Source organism: Gavia stellata, chromosome 2 (assembly GCF_030936135.1).
Source record: "Gavia stellata isolate bGavSte3 chromosome 2, bGavSte3.hap2, whole genome shotgun sequence".
In the NCBI taxonomy this organism is placed as follows: Eukaryota; Metazoa; Chordata; class Aves; order Gaviiformes; family Gaviidae; genus Gavia; species Gavia stellata.
This window is the reverse complement of record NC_082595.1, coordinates 100,839,360-100,862,460: the sequence shown is the minus strand read 5'-3', so window position 1 is coordinate 100,862,460 and position 23,101 is coordinate 100,839,360. Positions and strand designations below refer to the sequence as shown.

At 36.0% G+C, this 23,101-nt stretch overlaps 1 protein-coding gene across 1 annotated transcript in view; it reads left to right on the top strand.

The window, feature by feature from the left end:
• The first annotated feature begins 1,761 nt into the window (after positions 1-1,761).
• Positions 1,762-23,101, top strand: part of SMC6 (structural maintenance of chromosomes 6) — a 35,002-nt gene continuing 13,662 nt past the window's right edge. The window contains exons 1-19 of the mRNA XM_059828403.1: positions 1,762-1,903; positions 4,378-4,506; positions 5,757-5,861; positions 6,648-6,753; positions 7,902-8,038; positions 8,603-8,664; positions 9,580-9,660; positions 11,095-11,196; positions 11,391-11,510; positions 11,615-11,713; positions 12,848-12,994; positions 13,377-13,465; positions 13,967-14,131; positions 15,902-16,080; positions 17,181-17,382; positions 17,520-17,634; positions 18,662-18,822; positions 20,558-20,693; positions 21,596-21,676. Coding sequence (XP_059684386.1) covers positions 4,383-4,506; positions 5,757-5,861; positions 6,648-6,753; positions 7,902-8,038; positions 8,603-8,664; positions 9,580-9,660; positions 11,095-11,196; positions 11,391-11,510; positions 11,615-11,713; positions 12,848-12,994; positions 13,377-13,465; positions 13,967-14,131; positions 15,902-16,080; positions 17,181-17,382; positions 17,520-17,634; positions 18,662-18,822; positions 20,558-20,693; positions 21,596-21,676 — 2,211 coding nt within the window. The 5' untranslated portion in view covers positions 1,762-1,903; positions 4,378-4,382. The remainder of the gene's footprint in view (positions 1,904-4,377; positions 4,507-5,756; positions 5,862-6,647; positions 6,754-7,901; positions 8,039-8,602; positions 8,665-9,579; positions 9,661-11,094; positions 11,197-11,390; positions 11,511-11,614; positions 11,714-12,847; positions 12,995-13,376; positions 13,466-13,966; positions 14,132-15,901; positions 16,081-17,180; positions 17,383-17,519; positions 17,635-18,661; positions 18,823-20,557; positions 20,694-21,595; positions 21,677-23,101) is intronic.

The window sequence follows — 23,101 nt, the reverse complement described above, 5'->3', positions numbered from 1 at the left end:
TTAAATGAATGTAGTGTGCTATACATAAGCAGAAGACCACAACTCCTTTCTTCCTCTTCTCCCACCTTATGCCCTCTCTTCCTCCCAGATCTTGCATTCATCCCACCCTCAGTCTGCTCTGATGTCTTTTCTCTACCTCTGGTTTGCGACCCGGACAAAAGCAGTCCGGGTTGTAGCTGGTCTGGGTGCGGAGTGGTTAAAGTGGATGTTTGGAGTGGCAGCTGCTCCCTGCCTCGGAGGGACACCAGGCCGACAGAAGGCTGCTGGACAGCCAGGGGAGTGGGTTTGGTGGCAGTAGGTTGGTTGCGTCTGCTCTGGGTGAGGCCGACTGTGACCAGCCGGGTGGGGAGAGGGGAAAACAGTTGAGTAACTGCATTGCAATGGAAACTGTGGAAAGAGATGCCACTGGTTAAGTCGGAACAGGGGTGGGCATCAGTGCATGTTGCTTCCAATGGATGCAGCCTCCGTTTTCCTACACTTTGATCTTAACAGGGTAAATACTTTTCTACTGTAACATGTAATAGTCCTAATGGTTTTATACAGCACGTTTGGGGATTGCATTTTTCTTTCGTGATCTCATTACAAGCTTAACAATTACTTGTAATAATTTGTAGTGATCCGATGACGTTTTTATAATTGGATGTGTCTTGCCCTTCTTTGTTCCCAGTTTATAGCTCCAGTTTTTATTTCTAACTGTATGGTCTTAGATTCCATGATAGTGAAGTTCATTTTCTCTCTTAAATCCGTGCTTTTGTTTTGTCTTTCTGAATAACAGTCGGATTCTCGTTTGAATTATTGATGTTCCTGACTCTGTCATCACAGTTTCCATTAACATAATCCTACTTTATATTGCAGTATAAACATAAATTTAGACTTCAGTTTTTAAGTATCATGCCTGGTGCATTAAAAAACCCTTCTGTTAACATTTGTCAATAGTGTCCGTTGTTGGCTTCCTGTTAGTCTATTAGATATCTTAGAATACTTGTACTAAGGTATGCTTTTGCCTGTTTAATTGTTTCCAATATAGTATTGCACATTTTTATAACCTTCAGTTGGGCTGCTTTTCCTTTGCTTTGAATAGTTATTACCAAATTCTTGTTGAAGTAATGGTAAGTGGTGCTGAGACTAAAATCAACTATTCTTTCAATTAAAAAAATAATGAAGAAAATTAGAGGTATCTTGGTGCAAGAGTTTTGGGAGCAATTAATGTAAAAAGCTTTTTCTGTCAAAAACGTCAAGATGATCTAAAGATAAAATTCAAATGTATTTGTCATTTTCTGTGGGTTTTTTTTCTTAATGTTGATTTTTTTCTTCCTTCAGCTTTTAAAGCTCTGTTTCTTGTGAAGTCTTATTAGTGGATTCCCTGTTGCTGCAGTCAGTTTCTCTTTCCTTCCAGCTTTTTTGTACTCAATGTAGGTATTACATCTGCTGGTACTTGTAATAATTTCTGAGGCTACTTCAATAAAGTTTGCTTGCAGTTTCAGTTAAGTTTTGTTTGCAGTACTAGCAGTTTGCAGTACTAGCTCTTCAGGAATTCTGGGGTGCAGGCTGTTCTGTTCTTTGCCTTTGTCATGCTTAGATTACATGAGTAAGTTTTTGCCTAGGTTATTTTGTTCTGTTTTCTACTCTGATACTCTCTTTTTCTTAAGTGTCCAAATGGTATAGCGATGGAACTCATAGCCCTGATCTTTAGTTTGGACATTAATAATTACAACATTTAAATCTTGTGTTTTCCCTTCTTTCTAGAGAGATATTTCAGTGGAACATCACATGGAATGAATGTTTGTCTGTATATTTGGGTGATGGATAAATTCCAAGAGCATACAAGTGACTCTTTCCTGGTCTGAGTAATTTAAGCATAAAGGCACGCTTATATAGGAAACTGAAAGTAGCATAGCAAAAGGTATGTAACTGAATCATGAAGTGTATTTGCTTCTTGGTTTGTATGGGTATGGGTATAACATAACATGGAAATTGCAGATTCCATGTAAATGCTTCATGGATGTAATAATAATCCAGTATTTGATCTGAAATCCCTGCCATACAAAATTATTGCAAGAATGTGAGATGGGAAGTTTATTACATTTCTGCGTTTGCTTTGAATTGTGTTCATTGCACTTAATGGAAAGAGTTGCATATTTTTTCTTTATCATTTAGATGCCGTGTCAAAGAAAATTAATGAAGGACTTACTAGACTAGTTGATAAAACAATGAATATCTGAAATAGAAATTAAATACTCTTTGTAATGATGTAACAAACTTTAATGTCTGTAGTGTTTCATATGATAAATGCTATTGTCTGTGGTGCTTGGTAGTATGAGCTATCTGACCTTTCATCAGTTGAAATCTGGCTATAGTTTGACCAGAACATTAAGATGGCACAAGTAAAAGAAGCTGCTCAAAGAAGCGCTGTCTTTCTCCACAATGACTCAAATGTACAGATCTGCATGGTGAAATGGTTGGGGAACTTATTTGAAAAGAAAAAAGTTTTTTCCTGCATTAATTTTCAGTAGAATCAGTGCCTTGAGATGGTTTATTATTCTGCTGTATAAAAAAACTGCTTAAACTCAGAGGGATGAGACAGAAACAGAAGATGCAGAGGGAGAAAAGACTGGTTGTCTCTGTTGCAGCACTAGTTCTTACGACTAAAATTGTAATTTAACAGTCTTTATTTCATTGAGTTCTCTGTAGATTCTTCAAGTTATTCATCTTAAAACATTTAAAGAGAGAGAGTGGAGCAAGACCCACAGAGAAGCTCTGGGAGGACTTGAGGGCTTTAACAAGGGAGCCCCATGGGGCCCTGAGGCTGTGCATTGCACAGCTGGAACCGCTGTGCTGGTCCATCCAGCTTTCTCACAGACCATGGCATCTCTCCTGCAGGGCACAGGAGATCATGTTAGGAACTGTTAGGCTGACCTGCCTGCCTTCTCTCCTGGATCGTCTCATCAGTCCTGTGGGACAAGGAAGTGGTCAGTTGTTAACATTAAATGTATCTGTGGCTAGAAGTGTTCTGGTATCCAAGCCCCCAGTGTGTTTAGTCTCCACACAGTCAGTTTGGTCTCAGACCATGACACATGGTATCAACTTTGGACATGCAGTGTCTCTAATGCTGGTCATTCTTTCCTTTCCTGCACCCCACCCTGTTTTAAAAAATATATTATTATTTATTTTTATAAATAAACTCAGCCTACTCTTAGGCCATGAGTCATGCAGTAATCTTTCTATAGCAGTGGATATTAATTACATTTAATGCCTCTGAATTTTGCTCGAACTGGTGAGATGCGTTTAAGTTGGTTGCCATCTTTCCTAGAAGGGATCTCTAGATCGAATTCTAGTAATCAAAGTTGCCTGAGTAGGAGAACATACTCCATTTCAGAAAGTTTTTGTTGTCAGAAAACTATGCAGCTGATGTCAGTTTTAGCCTGGTTTGGACACTTACCAGTAGGTGACTTAACTACTGGCCAATAAAAATATTGTGCATTGCCTTTGTATAAACAGGACCTTGCTTCTACTTTGGGCAAAAATATGTGAACTTCCATGTGTAGTGCTTTTGGGACTCTAGATATGAAGAATGTAATACGTACTTTTGGGGGAATAAAAACCATGCCCTAAGGGTACAGTTACAGAAAATGTGAGATTTTGACTAATCTTGATGCCTGTTGTTTCAGTTTTATGTGACTTTAGTAGACCTTGTTACTTTTGCAAGATTCATTTCTGATGAGTCATTAGTGCGGGAAGACTGTGCATTACTTATTCATTTCTGGAGGAAATATATATGTATGTTCTCTATATTAGAGAATTGTTATCCTTCATTAGTAAAATAACAGCATTTTGTTTACAAACAGCATAGGAACAGTGCTGTGAATCTAAATTTTCCTTTGTTCTACTTTTATGTGTTCTGCATGTTGATTTTCTGGGCATTTGTCAACCACATATAATTAATACATTTTCTTTTTGGCTGCGCAGCTCACTTTGATCAGCAGCAGCAATGCAGGTTTGATTATACTTTGATAGTTGTGTACTTTTTACAACTTCATCTTCAACTCCATTACTAGCCAAAACCAATTTTAGCAAATATCCCCAAGTCTAATGTACCAAGGAAAACAGAATCCAGGTTGATTTTGTTGTTAATCAACAAACAAATTCAGCTTGATTAGAATAATGAAGTTGTGTTTCTTTTGTTCTAATACAACTTCTTCATAATAAGCTTAGGCTTAAATTCACTGAGATTTCAGTTCTGAAAAAGTATTTGGTTGTTGAGACGTTTGATCTTAATATTTCTTTTATGAAAGTACATAAATTAGTATGTCTGTGTTATAGGTATGTTTTCATCTAGAAGACTGAAACCTACAATTTTTCATTATTTTCATTTTTCAGTACTCATGGGTAAGAGAAAGGAAGAAAGTATTTCAAAGCCTGGATCCCACAAAAGACAGAAACAAGAATACACAGATGAACATAGCGATGAGTCTATTGAAGAAGAAAATTCACAGTCATCAGCTGACAGTAATTTCTCTTCACTGTCGGTAGGTTGTTTAAAAAGTTGGGGGGGAAGATGTAAGAAAAAGTTGGTATAAAAAAGTTCTGTGCTTTTGGTAGATGTTGAGATAAATGTCTTGCATGTAGGCTTCAGTGGAACCAATATAAGAGAAACTAGAGATAATGTCGTGATGAGGATTTCTGCATGAGTTCATTTGTACCTTTTGTCTTTTGGGTCATGTAGTTATAACAGTTGATCATAAAATAACAGTATTCTGGTTTTATAGAATGAATACTACTGAAGTTGTCAAATAACCAAATAAACAGATTTTATTTGATAGAAGTATGGTATGTTTGGTTTCTGTTGGTAGTAAAAGCAGAGGAAAATATTTAGAAAGCAAATTATTTCCTGAAAGAAGCACCAAATACTTGTTTGTTTTGCACAGCTGACACTTTCAAATTACTGAAAAAATCTAGTGTTTGAAATGCGTATTTTAATGGAATTGAAACTTGAAAACAGGAATACCATTTTTTTCTGCTTTTCTGTAATAGTTGAATACTAATTTGATGGAGGATTTTTTTAAAATAATTTCTGAGATTGCAGATGCTGTCTTGTGTATTATAAGACACTGTGGTTGATTTTTGGTATGCAGAAAGATTATTCCTCACTTCATTTTCTTGAACAGCGGCTGTTTTGTGTCATTGGTTTGTTTATTTTTCCTGAGGACTTCGCTTTCTTAGAAAACATTGCTTTTCTGAAGCACTGGCAGTAAAACTAAAGTTTCCTGTCAAAACAGTGCTTCACCAGCTGAACAGAGGGCTGTCCCATTTCTAGTTTCACTTCCTCCTTCCTGATCTAATTTAATTTCCCTCCTTCTAAGCTGTGCTAAGAATTCTCACAAACAGTATTATTCAATTAACAAAAAAGTCTTTCTGTGATGCTCTTTATTACTGCTCTGACAACTGTATAGAATTGATGCTCTTAATCTTTTATATTGTATTAATTATAAGTTAGTTATGGGGAGAACTGAAAGTTACTATGGGTGAGTGATCAGTTTTGGTAACTGTTTTCCTCTTATTATGTAACTGCTCTGTAGCAAGCAACTTTTCGTCGTGTCATGAAGTCCTTCTGATTTCCTTGTAGTTTGTAACCATTGATGTTTTATATTGTACTGTCGTTTGAATTCTCATTATATTCAAAGTAGATAAACTGTATCTCATTAAAATGCATACATAACACCAGTTTTAATTCTTCATTATTTAGACTGTAGGGGAAGTTGGGATAATTGAAAGTATTCAGCTGAAGAACTTCATGTGCCATTCGATGTTGGGGCCTTTTCAGTTTGGATCAAATCTCAATTTTGTTATTGGTAACAATGGAAGTAGGTATTAGTTGCATCATTTCTTTGTCAAAGAACACTGTTGTTAATGATTTAGAAGATGTAATTTTTATTTGAAAAAGAATTGCTAGCCATCTTTTAGGAATGGGGACGGATTCGCTTTTGGACTTGGGAACCACACAGGTCTATCCCAGAAGTTCAAGGCTGGTGAAAAAGTTAGATCTTAAATTTGGAGATTTGCAAAAGATAATGTGAATATAAATCTTTTCCTAGCTAAATCATACATAAATTTATATTTAAAGTAAATGTACGTTCATTATTAAATGCATGGTAATTGTCCAAGTATATATCATGTAGAAACTATTCTAGGAGAAGGAAATTATGCTTATTTATGCAAGTTCACTTCTTTTGGAGAGAGCATTTTAAAAAATTAAACATAAATTTTGAAAGAGAGCTTAAAACCTTTCAGATAGTTACATAAATGGTAATGTGTAATGGTAATGTTTCTTTTGTTGCATACATGTTTTCTGTACGCCTGTGAGGAAGGGAGATTCTTTCCTCCTAAGATAGGACGTCTTGCTGAATGCAGATTGCTAAATGGAAGTAACAGAAGTTTGGCTCAGCATGTTGGTTTTTTTAGGTAGACACTTGGAAGTGGCAGGTGTCTTCTAGAGTTATCGGTATTTCATATGTTTCTTTGATAAAGACAGAATTTGGACTTTGAAGTGCGTGAATACATAACCAGTCAAACAAATCTGTAATATGGGTGAACTGGATAAAGAGTTACAAGAACTTCTTTTTAGAAAAAGTTCAATGCTTCCATTACAGGTGGAAAAAGCTCTGTATTAACTGCTCTTATTGTTGGACTTGGTGGAAAAGCCACTGCAACTAATAGAGGTTCCTCATTAAAAATGTTTGTACGAGATGGAGAGACGTAAGTAAAACTTCTTTAGTTTTAAGGTTGAACACGTTGTCTAGCGATTGTGATTCAGGTTAGCTGATTAGTTTTCTGTTCACCTTTGTTGTTTTCTCTGCTCTCTTATTGGATCTAACAGATTTGAATAAAAAGCATAACACTGAAGAGACCATATTTAAAAAAAACCCCAAACCTACAAACAAAAAACACGTTAGAAATTTTACCAGTAATTTACCAGTATTATACCATTATCTCTGAACTAGCTAACAGTGATATGTCCTCCGTATTGCTCAGTTCTTGCGTATTACTTCCACGATATACTTGAATATCCTACAGAAGAATTGAGTTCATAAGAAAAGATTCTTAGGAAACTAATTATCATTGTTATGCAAGCAGTGAGACTAATTCTTTTTCTGTCTTTCTGAATGAATATCCAATATAAAGACCTTGACATACAGGTGGATTATTAAACATGCAGGAAGTGGATTCATGTCTGCTGCAAGAGTGGGGATAACGTGTTTAGGGGAATCAATAAAAAGATAGGAGAGGAGGTTTAAAAGTTTACATTTACATAAAGCTGTAACTGAGAGCTCCAGGCTTTTCCTTTCATAGGTGCTTGGAGTAAAATCGTTGGCAGTACCTGCCTTATGCATAGTAACTTAGTGTTTCAGCATTCACTTGAGAAACAGAAAATCTGAATTCAGAACTGAAACCACATCTCATCTCTTCTAGGAGAACACCTTAAGCATTCTGGTATAGATTACTTTGGTTAGGGATGGCTGTAGAAGTAACTGTTTTCTACAGAAGCCAGTTTGGGAACAGGAAAACAACCAAAAAGCAACTTGATTCTGCAACCTGAAGATGGGGGAACCTCAGATGGGAAGGGAAAGTGGGGGAAATCTGATCTCACAACTATTTCCTTTTGACTCATGATTTATCTGAAACATACAAGGTGCAAAGAGGTCACCTTTCTGGCTATGTGTCTCCGAAGCTGTTTTGGCTCAAACAACATATCTTGTTCCGATTGGTACTATGACTGACTTCCAGTTGTGACCTGTACAAGATGTGATAATTTTTGTGGAAAATTAGAATGTTCTGATCTTTTTTTTTTTTTTTATATTTTGAGCTAATTTCAGTTGTATTTTGAAATTATTTTTATTTTTTAGTTCTGCAGATATTTCCATAACATTGCGAAACCAAGGTAAAGATGCTTTTAAACCAGAAGTGTATGGTGGCTCTATTATTGTGAATCAGCACATTAATCTGGATGGAAACAGAAGTTATAGACTGAAAAGCAAATCTGGTTGGTGATAGTTTGTTTTGTTCTCAGTCGTAGAAGCTTTTTGAATATTTTCATTGCTTTAAATGCCTTGATGTTAGTAAAGGATGATCTTTCTCATTTCATTCATCATTCAAGGATGATGATGTGCGTTTTTTTTGTGTTTTCCTTAGACTAAGAATATTTTAGCATGTCAAAAGCGATTGTATCAGGTTCTGCATGATGTGAGGTCATACAGTATTTGTCTTTATGAAAATCTGCTTGTGTGATGAGGCTGAACATAGTTTTTAGTCTTTTTGAGTTTTTGTTGAATTTGCTGATTTACCTAAATTCTGTCACAGAGGGTTTATGAGGCAAAGAGGGACTTGGCATTTGTACAGAAAGACTTCTAATTAAATCTATCAGAAAGATTAAAAAACCCAACCAAACTGTTTCCATTTAGGACTAAATCTGTGTTACAAAAATACAAATCTCATTTTTTTACATTTACTGAGAACCACTAGATGGAACAAAAGGCTAGGGAATTAATTGTATGTCTCTTTACTTGGGACCTATTGGTATTTTTCCTTTCTTTTTTTTTACCATTAGGGACCTTAATTTCTTCAAAGAAAGAGGAACTCGTAGGAATACTGGATCACTTTAATATACAGGTAATTATTATTGTTATAGTGTTTAAATTCTGTGCAATTTAAGACATCAGCATGTGATGTTACAATTCTTTAATTAAAAAGCAATGTTCCATTTTGTTAGATGAGGGAGATTCACAACTTCTATGTTCTTTCAAGATCGAACACAATGGCAAAAGAAAATTGAAATTTATACCTCATACAATGCAGAATAAGATTCTGTCCCAGACAGATAAGTATTTGCTGTCATCTGTGAGCCATGAGTCATGTATTCTGGTAATGAAAGTCTTAGCATATGTAGGTTTCTTTCCCACCTGGAGCATTTTTTTTACTGCTCAGTATTTCAATTTTTGCTGTTGCAGAAATTTGAGTGTGTTTTTGCTGCTTAAGTGATTAAGGAAAGATCAGGTAGTGTAGGTGAAGTTTAACATATTCAACATAGTCAGCCTTTCAAATAATATAAACTTCTTTTAGTATGTATTGATTTTATTTTGTGGAAACTACTGTAAGAATATATGCGGCAATTCATTGCATTTAATGCAATACTTTGATCAACTAAATAATGAGAAATTAAACAGCATTGGACAAAATTCCTAATGCTGGTGTTGTTAAATAAATGGAAAAAACAGGCACTGCCTTTCCAGAAGTCAGTTATCCTTCTGGAAACAGTTCCTTAGTTGTCCTTGTTGTGGTTCTGATTTGTACTTGATGGAGTTGGGTTTTTTAAATTTGTTTGTTTGTTGTTGGGATTTTTTTTATTTGTTTATAGAAAAAAAGGGGTGAAAGCAGTAGAAATCTTCATTTCTGGATCTGCTTTTCTCAGCTTATTACTGAATTGCTGGGCATAGAACAGGGAGATGGTTTGCTCACTTTCATGGATATGCAGTTACATAAGAACTTTTTAACTTAAAATAAAAAGAGAGTGATTTATTTTTACAGGTAGATAATCCTGTGTCTGTTTTAACCCAAGAGATGAGTAAGCACTTTTTACAGTCTAAAAATGAAGGTGACAAGTACAAGGTAAGAAAAATCATTTAATATTTTGATTAAACATGAAAGTACTGATTTCAAATCTTTAGAGGCAGCGTTTGGAGGACAAAAAATTCAGAATTCTTAATTTTAGTGACCTGTTGTGGGTTAACTCAGGTAAGCAGCTAAGCACCACACAGCCACTCGCTAACTTCCCTTCCCTGCTGCCCCCCGCTTTGGATGGGGGAAGAGGAAAGGAGGAGTTAAAAACAAGAAAATTTGTGGGTTGAGATAAAAATTGTTTGAAAAATGAAGTAGGAGCTGGAAGAAGAGGGAAAGCAAGCAAAACAAAACAAGAGATGCAAAGGCAATCACTGACCACCTTGCATGGGTAGACAGATGCACAGCAGTTCCTGAGCAAAAGATGGCTAAACCCCCTAAACCTTCTCCTCTCCCTTTTTATTGCTGAGCATGACTGTGGGGGTTTTGCCTGGGGTGGAGTTAATTTTCTTCGTAGTAGCTAGTATGGGGCTATGTTTTGGATTTGTGCTGAAAACAGGGATGTTTTAGTTACTGCTAAGCAGTGCTTACACACAGTCAAGGTCTTTTCTGCTTCTCACCACCCCACTGGGGGTGCACAAGAAGCTGGGAGGGGACACAGCCAGGAGAGCTTGCCCCAGCTGACCAAAGCGATATTCCGTACTGTGTGTCATCACGCTCAGCAATATAAAGCTGGGGGAAGAAGGAGGAAGGGGTGACGTTCAGAGCGATGGCATTTGTCTTCCCAAGTAACCGTTATGCATGATGGAGCCCTGCTTTCCTGGAGATGTCTGAACACCTGCCTGCCAATGGGAAGTAGTGAATGAATTCCTTATCTTGCTTTGCTTGCACGCACAGCTTTTGCTTTACCTATTAAACTGTCTTTATCTCAACCCACAAGTTTTACCCTTCTGATTCTCTCCCCCATCCCCACTGGTGGGGGGAGTGAGCGAGCAGCTGCGTGAGGCTTAGTTGCCAGCTGGGGTTAAATCACAATGACATTTTATGGGATGGAATATCTCTTTAGTTATTTGGGGTCATCTGCCTGGTTGTATCCCTTCCCAACCTCTTGCACACCCTGCCAGTCTATTCACTGGGAGGGGAGAGTGAGAAACAGAGGAGGCCTTCACACTATACAAACACTGTTCAGCGACAGCTAAAACCTTAATGTGTTATCAGCATTGTTTTGGTCGCACATCTAAAACACAGCACCATAATAGTTTTTTTGAAGTTTCTTTGCTCTAAAGACATTGATAAATTTAAAAAAAAAAATAGGACACTGCTGAGTTAGTTCATTATTCAGAAATACCCCAGCAGTTATTTTACTTTGGGTATCATTCAGCATGCATGGAGGTTGGGATGAGTGGTCTTCCTATGGTAATTATTTAAAGTTCACTTAGGTAAGCTGCTGAATCTGACACCTGCATCTTCTTAATTCCTTTTTAGTTTTTTATGAAGGCAACTCAGCTGGAACAAATGAAAGAAGATTATTCCTCTATTATGAAAACTAAAGAAAATACATGTATTCAGATAGAACAAGGGGTAGAGGTATGTAAAAGTTAAAGTAATTATTAGTACATATCTGAGCACTGAAATAACTAGAGGAGTTAAACTACATAGTTTTGATTTAATTAGGTCTCAGTGGCTTTACATTTAAAAAAAATAAATCTTTCCAAGATTTCATATTATATCACAGCTTTTTGCAGTCACAATTGAACCTCTCTCTTTTTTTTTTTTTAAAGCGTCTTCAAGAACTTAAGCTGCTTTATTGTGAAAAAAAGGAACGTTACAAAAGGATTGGGTTTGTGAATGACATGCGAAATCATCTTGAAGATTTGAAACATAAAATGGCATGGGCAGTGGTAAATGCCTTGTTAAAATATGTTTCCTCATATGAAACGTGCTTTAAATTATTCCCAGTCTGCTGTGGACACTCTGATATATGCTAATATGTGATTCTGTTTAGGTGGGTGAGATGGAAAAAGAAATACAGCCGATCAAAGAAGGCATCAGAGCTGAAGAAGGAAATACGGAGAAGTTTATTCAGAAGCTAGAAGAATGCCAGGTACATATATGGTTTAAACCATATGCCACTCTAGTATTGGCTCCTTGACTCAAGAATAAAAATAATATTTAAACTATGATTGTCCTTCAGCTTGTAAGCTATTGAAACTGGCCATCTTAACTTTTCACAAGCAGCTAAGAACATTCCCATTTATATACCTTTCTAGCCATCTAAAACTTAACAGTTACATTTGCATTCCACATTTTACTGGATAATAGTATTAGGACATTTTATTTTCTGTTGTTTAGTAGTGGTATGTGTCTGTGGCTTTCATGCTGATACTTTTGTTTCAGGTAAGGGTTATATTACTTTGTTTGGGAATTTGAGATGACTGGCATTGCATATACCAGTGGACAGTAATTTAAACTGCTTTATTGTTGAGAGTACTTACTTGATGCCTATTTCTGTAATGTTGGAGCATCTTTTGGAGATCTGTCATGTAGGTTTCCTTGGGTATCGTTGCCTGTAGAAAAGATCAGTGTCTGATTTCAGGAGACGTCTGGAAATTTAACAGACTCTTTGGATGGTACTTAAGACTTCTGTAGGTAGCAGGAAAGAATAATTTTGCCAAACATTCAGATTCACATATGAAATATATCTTTTGCAGAGAAACACGAGGCATCGTTATTTTGAACTTTTCAGTCTATTAAAACTCCTTCTCCAAACTTTCTGAATTGGCACTCATTTTTAATGGAATTTTTTTTTTAATCTTTGAAAAAAAGAAATATATATTTGTTTTACAATTGAGGCATTTTTACTTTATGGCCAAACACGTCTGTGTAGTGTTGAAGGAACATTGTCCAGATACTGGTTTCACTTCTTTCCATATCACGGTACTTGGCCTTATTGTAGTAAGAGTCCTGTATTTGAGTAACCCATGAGTTAAGAGAAGAATGTTACTGTTTACTTCACAGATTTGGTAGTCCGTTGGTTTCCTGAGTATGTTCCTTTATTAATTTTCCCCTTAGCATACCCATAGTGGCAATGACTTGTTTTATTTTTTTAACAAAAAAAAAGCAAATGAGACATGTTGGATGGATTCTTTTGAGAGATATTTCTTCTGTAGCATTAAGAGGTTTTGAAGAACATTTTGCTTCATTACTACTTGTGTATCATTCTTTTTTTGCACCAAAGGTAAAAGTGAATGAAGCAGAAGAAAAGTACAAAGCAATACAGGACAAGTTAATAACAATAAGTGAAGAAGCACAAGCCCTGCATCCTCAGTGTATTTCTTTGAAGGCTGATGTGCAGGCAAAAAGAAAAGCAGTCAATGAAGCTGAGGTAGGCAAAAAGAACTTTCAAAGTTCATACCGATTTACAGCTTTAATCTTGTTTGTGCTCTACCCATATGTACTTTTCCATCTGTGTTTAGGCTTCCTGAATCCATAGTGTGATTCCGAATAGGTGCAATTTCCTGCCTGAACTGCGAGTAGGTTCTGTTTGGGGGCCATAGAGTTTATATATTTACATGAGTGTTAAGCTTAGGTCAAAATATATATGATTCAAGTCAACTGTGTTATTCCTTCTTTTTCACATTCTTGAAATTCAAGTTATGTTTGTCTGTTTTGATGCAGTTCAGTGTTTATTTACTCAAAACTGTAGTTCTTTTTGAAATTACTCTTGCTTCTGTTTATTAAACTACTATATTGTATTTCCTTCATAGGTACTTTATAATCGTTGCAAAACGGAGTTAAAACGTTTGGGAAAAGACGATGAGCAGCTACGTAAACGAATTGAAGAACTGAAAAGCAGGTAAATACAGATATAGTGATTATGATGTATGTTTATTAAGGTATAGGTATGCAGGGAGTGAGCTCTTCTGATTAATAAGAAAATCTGCAGTGATAGAAAAAATTTATTTAAAATTTAACAGGGTCCAGTTAGATATTTAAATATTTCTGATACTGCTTCTTTGCATAACAAGATTTTGACTAGAAGGTGATGAGGTAATTGGGCAGAAAAAAAGCTTTTCTTTTTTGATGGTGAAAATATACATTTTCTAGCTTCTCTGGTGTTGCAAAACAAATATACCTTAAGCTAAATGTAATAGGAATCTAACTGAAGAGAGTTATGTGTGATTACAAATTAAAAAAAAAAATTGTTATTTATGCTTTGTAGATCTTGTAAATGCACAGAATCTTAAATATAACTTTCTGATACATAATTTTTTTTGTATGATACAGGTACGAAAAGTTTGTGTCACTTAAAAATCATCAGTGTGGTTTTAAAATATTGACGTATGATCTTTTCTAGTGCTAATCAGGTTTCAGAGCCTGAAAAATTGGAAAGACAAAGGAAAATTGCACACTTAAGGGAACAGTTAAAGGCATTCCATGATGAAGAAATAATGATTGGTCAACAGGTGGATCAGTTTCAGCAGGCTATATATAAGTGTAAGGAAGAACACGCTAGACTTAGGTAAGTTCGCTTTTTCAGTGTAACTGTTTTCCTTTGTTTCAGGTTATAACAGGTCCCTTCTTATGTACCTGCATTTCCTGAGGTATTGGGCTTCAGTTTCTATTTCATTTTTTCCTAGTTTATCTTAGGACTTGCTAAACTTTTGTCTTTGTCACAACGTAACTTAATTCAGAAGCTTTTGGAAAGTTAAGAAAACTGTTTTGTCATTAAAGGTGAAAGGTATTACTAATTTAAAGCCTGATACAAATCCATACTGTCAGTTTAATGCCCTTCTTTCTTCCTCCCACCATCTGTGCCTTATTCTCTTATCATCCTATGGACAGACTATGATTTAAATTTTTTCATAGAATCATGGAATCATTTAAATTGGAAAAGACCTTTAAGATCATCAAGTCCAACCGTAAACCTAACACTACCAAGTCCACCACTAAACCATGTCCCTAAGCGCCTCATCCACACATCTTTTAAATACCTCCAGGGATGGTGACTCAGCTTTCTCCAGGGGCAGCCTGTTCCAATGTCTGACAACCCTTTCAGTGGAGAAATTTTTCCTAATATTCAATCTAAACTTCCCCGGCACAACTTGAGGCCATTTCCTCTTGTCCTATCACTTGTCACTTAGGAGAAGAGACCAACACCCACCTCTCTGCAACCCCCTTTCAGGTAATTGTAGAGAGCGATGAGGTCTCCCCTCAGCCTCCTCTTCTCCAGACTGAACAACCCCAGTTCCCTCAGCCGCTCCTCATCAGACTTGTGCTCCAGACCCCTCACCAGCTTTGTCGCCCATCTCTGGACACGCTCCAGCACCTCAATGTCCTTCTTGGAGTGAGGGGCCCAAAACTGAACACAGTATTCGAGGTGCGGCCTCACCAGTGCCGAGTACAGGGGCACGATCCCCTCCCTGCTCCTGCTGGCCACACTCTTTCTGATACAGGCCAGGATGCCGTTGGCCTTCTTGGCCACCTGGGCACACTGCTGACTCATATTCAGCCGGATGTCAACCAACACCCCCAGGTCCTTTTCTGTGGGGCAGCTTTCCAGCCACTCGTCCCCAAGCCTGTAGCATTGCATGGGGTTGTTGTGACCGAAGTGTAGGACTCGGCATTTGTTGTTTAATACACTATTATATCCTGATATGATGTCACAAGATATATAACATGATATAAGGAAATAGATACACTTTGGGATAATTATTGTATCTATAGTTAAAAGCAAATTTATGGAGACTTTGAAGCAAGTGGTTCAAATACCAATTTAGCCCATACCTGAACTAGAAAAAGAAAGCACTCTTTGGCTTTGATTTGGAAACCTGAACTTGAACAGTGGTTACCGGAGGGGGTTGTGGTGATGTTGTCATTTATTGTCTTAAGAGAGGAATTGTGAATTATTGCTTGTTGCACTTGATGCATTAGTTTAAATGTCTTTTATCAATTATTGTAACCAATAGTTACTTTGCGTTCTGTTGAAGACATTTGTAGAAGGCAATGAAATTGAAGCATACAATTAGAAATAAAATAAATTTATTATAAATTGTTAGAAATAAAGTCTTGTAAAGCTGTTGCAAAGTAGTAATTCTCTTTCTTGCTTTTTTGTCTCATGTTTCTTGGAACTATAAAAATGTTGTTGCATTTGTGTAGCTGGCTGTACATTGAAGTATTGAGGTCTTGATACACTGTCTTATTAGTACTTGAAAAATGAGACTTTATAATTATTTTAATCAAATTAAGGCTTCATAAGCTGTTGCTACTGCAAACAATTCTGTTCTCTTAGGAGAGAAGACTATGATGTGAAACAAGCACTGGATGCCAAGCAGAAACAGCTGAGAGAGCTGAAAGATAGTAAAACAAATACCTTGAAAAGATTTGGACCGCATATACCAGCATTTCTTGAAGCAGTTGAAACAGCCTATAGGCAAGGACGCTTTAAACACAAACCTGTTGGACCTTTAGGTAAGAATGACTGCTGTAAAACACAGTGTTTAGAACATTTCCTCATGGGATTTATTGCATGGCTGCTAATGTGAACAGTGATCTTTTAGAAAAATTGTTTGTTCTTTAAGGAGCTTCAGATATATCTTTACTCTGTACTTCCTGGACTAAAGGTTTTATCCTGGTAGGTTGTCTTTTGCTTCTGTCCTTTTCATCACATGAACTAGCTAACATCTACTGTTGTTCCTCATCTTCCAGCTGTTTTTGTTAAGGTATTTTATGTAGTTACAATGGTAAACTTTCAGTGCACCCCTCTGACTCCCCCGCATCCTCTAAGCATCAGGCTACTGTGCTTTGTCAGCTTGTTCCTTGGTGGATACCACTGTCAAGCTCTTGAACAGATTTTGTTCAAAATGTCCAGCGGCTGACTTGTGGGCTTGTCAAACTTTAAATGTTTTGCATGGAGCAACTCAGAACCAATTGGGATTTTCTTGGAAAGTTTAGTTTCATTAGTTTTTTGATCAGCTCTGACAGTGAATGCTATTTTCAATTGGTGAATGGGAGTAATGGCTTCAGCATTTTCTGGATGGAAGTGTAAAGGCCAAGTAGTTAAGTGCTTGGCATTTACTGCAGGGTAAGAACGTGCAAACACACGTGCTACTGAAGACAGGCGATATAATGGAAATCTTCATGTTTGTTTAACTTGCAGCATAGTTGTTCCTCTGCCTTCACCCTTAAAGCATTAAATTGTTGATAAACAATCTTTGCCTTGATATACACCTTCTGAGCTGCCATAAAATTGGTACCTTAATGGAATTTGGTAGTGACCTGTGAAAGATCTTGGAAGAAAATGTAGGCCTCTGAATATGTATAGGTGTCTCTATAGGAGGAGAAATTACATGTCTGTGTTCTCAGAGTAGCTTGTCTGTTGTGGAGTTCTTTATCTTTTAGTTAACTTCTTAATTATTTTTTTCTTCTTGTAAGCAAGGTTTATTTTAGACTCTTAAAAAAAGCAATAACACAACAAAACAAAAACCTCCAGTGGTAAAAATGCACTACAGGATTGTTATGTTTTGTTATGGAACACAGCTCCTAAAGCCTTGTCTCTTATGTTTATTTAGGTGCTTTCATCCATCCGAAAGATACTGAACTGACCTTGGCTATTGAATCTTGTTTAAAGAGCCTAGTTCAGGCATTTTGCTGTGATAATCATAGTGATGAAAGAACTCTTCAGCTACTGATGTCAAAATATTATCCGCATGGATATAGACCTCAAATAATTGTAAACAAATTTCGGAGTGAAGTTTATGATGTTAGACACAGGTAACTTATGTTTTGAATTTTATTGCTTAGCCTTGGGGGTTCAAATTATTATTAGTTGAAAAGAACTATTTGTAATTTTTTTTTTTAAAGAATCTCATGTGAGCTTTATGAATGGTGGTTTTTCTTCTTTTCTTCAGAGGAGTTCATCATCCAGAATTCCCATCAGTTCTCACAGCATTGGAAATAGATCATGCAGTGGTTGCCAATTGTTTGATCGATGTGAGGGGTATAGAAACAATCCTGCTGATTAAAGTAAGGCTCTATGCTCCCTATTGGTCTTTAAAGAAAAGCGTTTTCTCTTCATATGGAGCATATATGATACCTTCACTGATACTGTCTGTAACGGACAAAAGAGGTAGAGAAAGATTTTATTTAAAGAAAGCAGGGTATTCTATAAGCAGCAGAACTAATGATGCTTACTTTTTGTGGATTTTGTTTTTCTCCAAAAGCACTTGTTCCAGTTTGTCCTCTGACATTCCTACTGGAAAAGAGGCAGTTTATGCTCTATCTCGTGCAGAGCTGACTGACTGTTTAGTAAGCATGGCTGTTACTGAATGGGATACGTAACTGCTGAATTTTCTAGGCTTTTTTCTTGGCAGGACTCCTGGTTTTGCTCTTCCACCTCTGCCTACCTAACCACTGATTTTTGTAATGTTATTATTGTTGAGCCCTACCTGAACAATTTCAACTGAATCTGAAAGAAGTTGAATGGCTATTGTGTGGAAGCTATGATACTTCTGAATGGATGACATGGTTGCCTCAGACAAAGGCCCTTGTGACCACTTCGTCTAGCACTGCAATGTTTGGGGTTTTTTTTACCAGCAAGTTTCCCCAAACTTTAATTGAATATTGTTTGACGTACTTCACAGCTTTCTTTGGAAGATTGTTTCCTGTATGTGTATTCCACTTTTGATAGTTAAATATATCTGTGCATAGTGACCTTTTGGTTAGTGATTTCCCCCCCGCCCCCGGCCCTGTGGTGAATTATAAGGAACTGATTAGGCTACAGAACTTAGAATGCAGAGAAACTTGTAAAAGAATAAAAGAAATGGGCAGCTAAACTAAGTGGCTGGTTTTTGAGAACATAAATGTCTTATTCAACTAAGAAAAGCAGATTCTTGACATTATAGATTTTTTTACATTATTTCTTTACTGTATTTCTTATTTTTCATTAGGAATTGAAATGATTTCTGGGGGAGAACTTCTAGACAAGTTTTAAATTGATATCTTTAATTATGGCTGCTTTTCTATTGTGTGATAAGGTCATTGTATTTTTCAGAGTAGCCGTAAAGCTCGTGAAGTAATGCAGTTTAATCGGCCCCCAAAAAATTGTAGAGAAGCTTTCACTGCTGAAGGTGATCAAGTATTTGAGAGACGGTATTACTCTTCTGATTATCTCAGACCCAAGTTCCTAAGCAAAGATGTTGAAGCAGAAATAAGGTTAGCATCTTGTAATGTTGTATATGCAAGAAGTGCATTTGTTGACATAAATAGTGGAATTGCGTAGTTGTCTATTCGCATGTACGCTATTCTCCAGTCTCTCCATTTTCTTTGAGATTTACACTTCCTTTCTGAGAGTTCTGACAAACCTCTTTTTTTCAGTGCCTTTCTGTGATAGGTAGAAACCTGAGTTGTACCTAGGTATTTTTCAGCTTGTGGCATGTAAATCTTGCCCAGCAAGTAGGGATTTGCTGGGCTGAATATTCCAGGAAATCTAGCTACCTCCTTGCGTTTGCTGAAAAAAAGAGTATGGAGTCCAAGCTGTTTCTTTAAAAATCTAATACCTGAACAGTGGTATCGTAGTTTACTCCAAAGGAAGCCTGGTTATTCAAACCAAAGTTACGCTGGCACACCTAGTCCTACTGGTTTCAAAATTTGCATCTGTGTTTTTTCAGGCTTTTGATTTCACTTATGGTAGGTATCTCTGATAAATTTGAATTCCAACCCCCCTCTGTTTTATTTTTTAAGTTGTTTTTTCTCATTACTTTCAAAATGGTAGTTTAAAAAGCCAAACATATTTAAAAGTTTAAAAACTTGAAATATCACCAAGCGAACTGATGACAACAGAATACTTTTATTTTGAGGCTCAGATTATATTACAGGCATATTGAGTAAATATTTTAATTTTAGTATTAAAAGCTGATAGTGTAGACTGAATTGAATGTTAAAAACTTACTTCTGTAAACTCAAAAGTTTTAAATGTGTCACTTAACTGTACTTTGTTTGTGTCAGTATATAATGAACTTCACTCAAACATTATCTTAACTTTCAAAGTGTTACAGGCATTTCATTGCCAGCATTGCTATGGGGGAATGATGTAGGCCAGTTAAAAAGGAAAAATGTCTTCCCACCTCCCCCCGTGCAGTTTCAATACTTAGGCTAAAGGAATGACACCTCTGGAATAGTATAAGCAATTTATTAAACACTGATTCTGGAATCAGATTTAATCAGTCCATTTCATGCATCTATAACAAAAATTGGATTAAACATTTGCATTAGATTTTTTTTAACAGTAATATTAGTAAATCTTCCCCTTTCTTTTGCAGAGATGAAAGACTATCAAAGTTTTGCCATTTATAAATAGTAACAAAAAATAGCTTTGTTTTGCATTTCAAATAGTTTTATCATAACCTTGAAAGAATTAATTATAGAAACCTCTGGACATGACCTCCTTTGTAGAAGGAAAAGTATGAGGCTATGTAAAATATTTTTTTCAGATCTCTGTTAATGTATTTTCTCTCTGACTGGAAGTGTTTTGTACTAGTTAAAGTATTTGTTTTCTCTCAAGATGCAGTAGTATTTTTAGAAGTAACACCGCTGCTTAGTTCAAACATTTCGCCTGTTCAAACAGTTCAAACAGTTCAAACAATTTGCGAAAATTGCTAACGGGTGTTACGAATGGTTTAAATTACATTAATGGTTTATCTGCTAGGCATTGACCTAGGACAAATCAAACAGCTATCTGCTGGTTATTAACTGAGTTCTGCTGTAGAGCTTTGGTGTTTCTTTATTGATTGTTAAAACCATCCAATGCAAAACAAACTTCAGATTTTTTTCTTTTTTTTGGGGGGGTGAGTGTGTGCTTTTTTAGACTTTGTCTTGTCATGCATTTATTTTTGTGTATTTCTCTGTGTGTGTATAATATATAATATCTCAATATCACTTTTTTATAAAGTCACTTGGAGAAAGAAATTGAAAACAAAAAGGCACAGATGACAGCATCTCAGCAACGTTTATATTCCATTGAAAATGAGATTAGGCAGAATGAAGATCATCTTCATGGTCATCGACGACACCAAAAAGAACTACAGGTAAAATAGGTACAAAGTTAATTTTTAGAAACTGGTCAGTCTTTCCCTATTTCATTTTGACTTCTGCAGTGTATTTTGAGTGGATTATATTTTTTAATGTTTATCTTTACTTTTGTTGTTTGCTTTCATGTTGTTTACTTTTGTAGTATGCTTTCATAATTTAGGGCAGAACAATAGAGGTTACATCAATATTAGCATATGCTGTTGTTTCTGTACGGTATCTCTCCCCCCCCATGCCAAATCTCACAAATTTCTACTGCTTTTTTTGACACAAATAGGAAGTTGTTGCAATATTTTGATGCAAGTTTCTTTTCCCTGCTTCCCTCCTTTATTTCTGTTGAGCCTTGGCTCTTCATTCCCAGAATCTTCTCCTCATGCTCTTCATTTATATTCTTAACCCATTTTAATATGCTCAATATTTCACCTTTAAGTTTTCTTAATTTCTTTATAAACCATTTTACAACTATTAGTCTTCTTTCTTTGTTTTCCAGAACTTCCAGGTAGGATATATGTTTGTGGTGGCCAATGATGTTACAGTTAGGTAGTGTAAGATCATATATACTATATAAGCCTATATTCAGTAAATTACAACTGAGAACCAGCAAAACAACTGGCACATGGCCTCGAATTGCTGAAGATAAATATTTGAAGGAAAAATAAAATATATTTTATTCAATTGGCATGTTGAATGGAAATACAATAACTTAATGGTTTAAAATGCATGTGACTTTCAGAACAAGTTATATCTTCTAAAACTAGATTCTATAAGGGAGAAGAGTTCTGTCTTTTGTAGGCACTAATGAAACTAAACGACCGAATGTCTTGCTTTCTGTGTTGACTTAAATGAAGAAATGTGAACTTTTCTCTTAAGATTATCTTAAGAATATTTATTTTCTTTTCAGATAAAAATAAGAACAACAAATGCAGAAATAGCAGATCTTGAAAATATGGAAGAACACCAGTCAGTGGACATCCGTACATTAGTAAGAACAGATTATCAAATTGTATCTAATAAAGATATCAAATAATGTATTTGAATGTTGGCAGTGTTTAGAAATAAGCAAATACTGTAGATTTTCAACTAGTGTACAAGTTGGAGAAATAGTGAAGAATGTAATACTTTACAGAATGCCTACACTTACGGCAGTGGTGTGATTTTATTTTTTGGTGACTTTTGTTGTTTTTTCTTTTTTTTTTTTTCCCCTTTACTTTCACTTCTGCCCCTTTTCAAACCAATAGCACTGCAGGTTTATGGAAGGCAAGGTGGTGTTGTAAAGGGATATTCCATGCATATTCTTTCCTCGTTCCAGACCTGCAGTGCGGTAAAAGTCTGGTTAGGGAGAAACGGTGCTGCAGGTTGGGAGGTCCCAAGTGGCACCATCAAAGCACAGGTAAAGGCCATAATTTATGGCACAGCACTGCCACTCTGCCCTGAACCCACAGTTTCTTGCTTTGCAGTAGCTTCACCATGCAGAAATTTCGAAATCCATATATCACCCTAGGGAAGCATCATAGTAGTATGATGGTTTCTTCAAAGTTCTTATTCTTATCCATGTGCTTTTAAAATGTACGCATAGTAGTTTGAGAACAGAAAAAAAAAAAGTTTGATAATCTATTGTGATTTGTGTGATGGTGGCAATGAATTTCAACTGTTGCTCTGTAACAAGCTAATATACAGATGGCCAAGATTTAAATTCTGAGAATCATGCTGATAGATGTTAATAATAATCCTGACTACAGTTGTTTCAGTTAAAATCGATGTTGGTTTTCCCCGCTCTTTTATCTGGGATCAGTGAGAGGCTAAGTTGCCCAGAATTTGGGGTTTTTGGCACTTCTGATGTTGGCACAAGCTCATGCTTTTTCAGTAATCTGTCTTTCAGTGTGTATGCACACGCATGCATGTAAGTAAACACTTCAAAATTTACTCAAAAAGTAAGGGATCAGTACAGATTCTCTAAACTCTGGTAGGGTTTCTCTTTTCCAGATAATCTAGTTCTGTTGTTTTTAAAAAAAGAAGTATATTCTTTGGTCCTTTTGTAGAAGAATATCTTCCTGTTCAAAAATTATTGGACACTTGCTTTTTCAACATCTACATTTTTACCATTGCCTTCTGATAATGGTCTTATGCAACTGGTAGATTTATATATTTGCTTCTTATTCCTTTCTTGGATTTTTGTTGTTTTTCTGTTTTCTGTACTTTCTGACCACTACTATGGATTAATTGCTGTTCTTTCTCTTGGTATTTGTCTTTCATTGCTACCTTGATTTCACAATTGTTTGATCATGAAAAAGAACCTTAGCAATACAAGGTTTCATTTACATATTTTCCCCAAGTTTTGGAATATTTCTCTTTTCAAATTCGAAAGTATGTATAATGATAATTCATCAAGAATGGTATAATTTTCTAG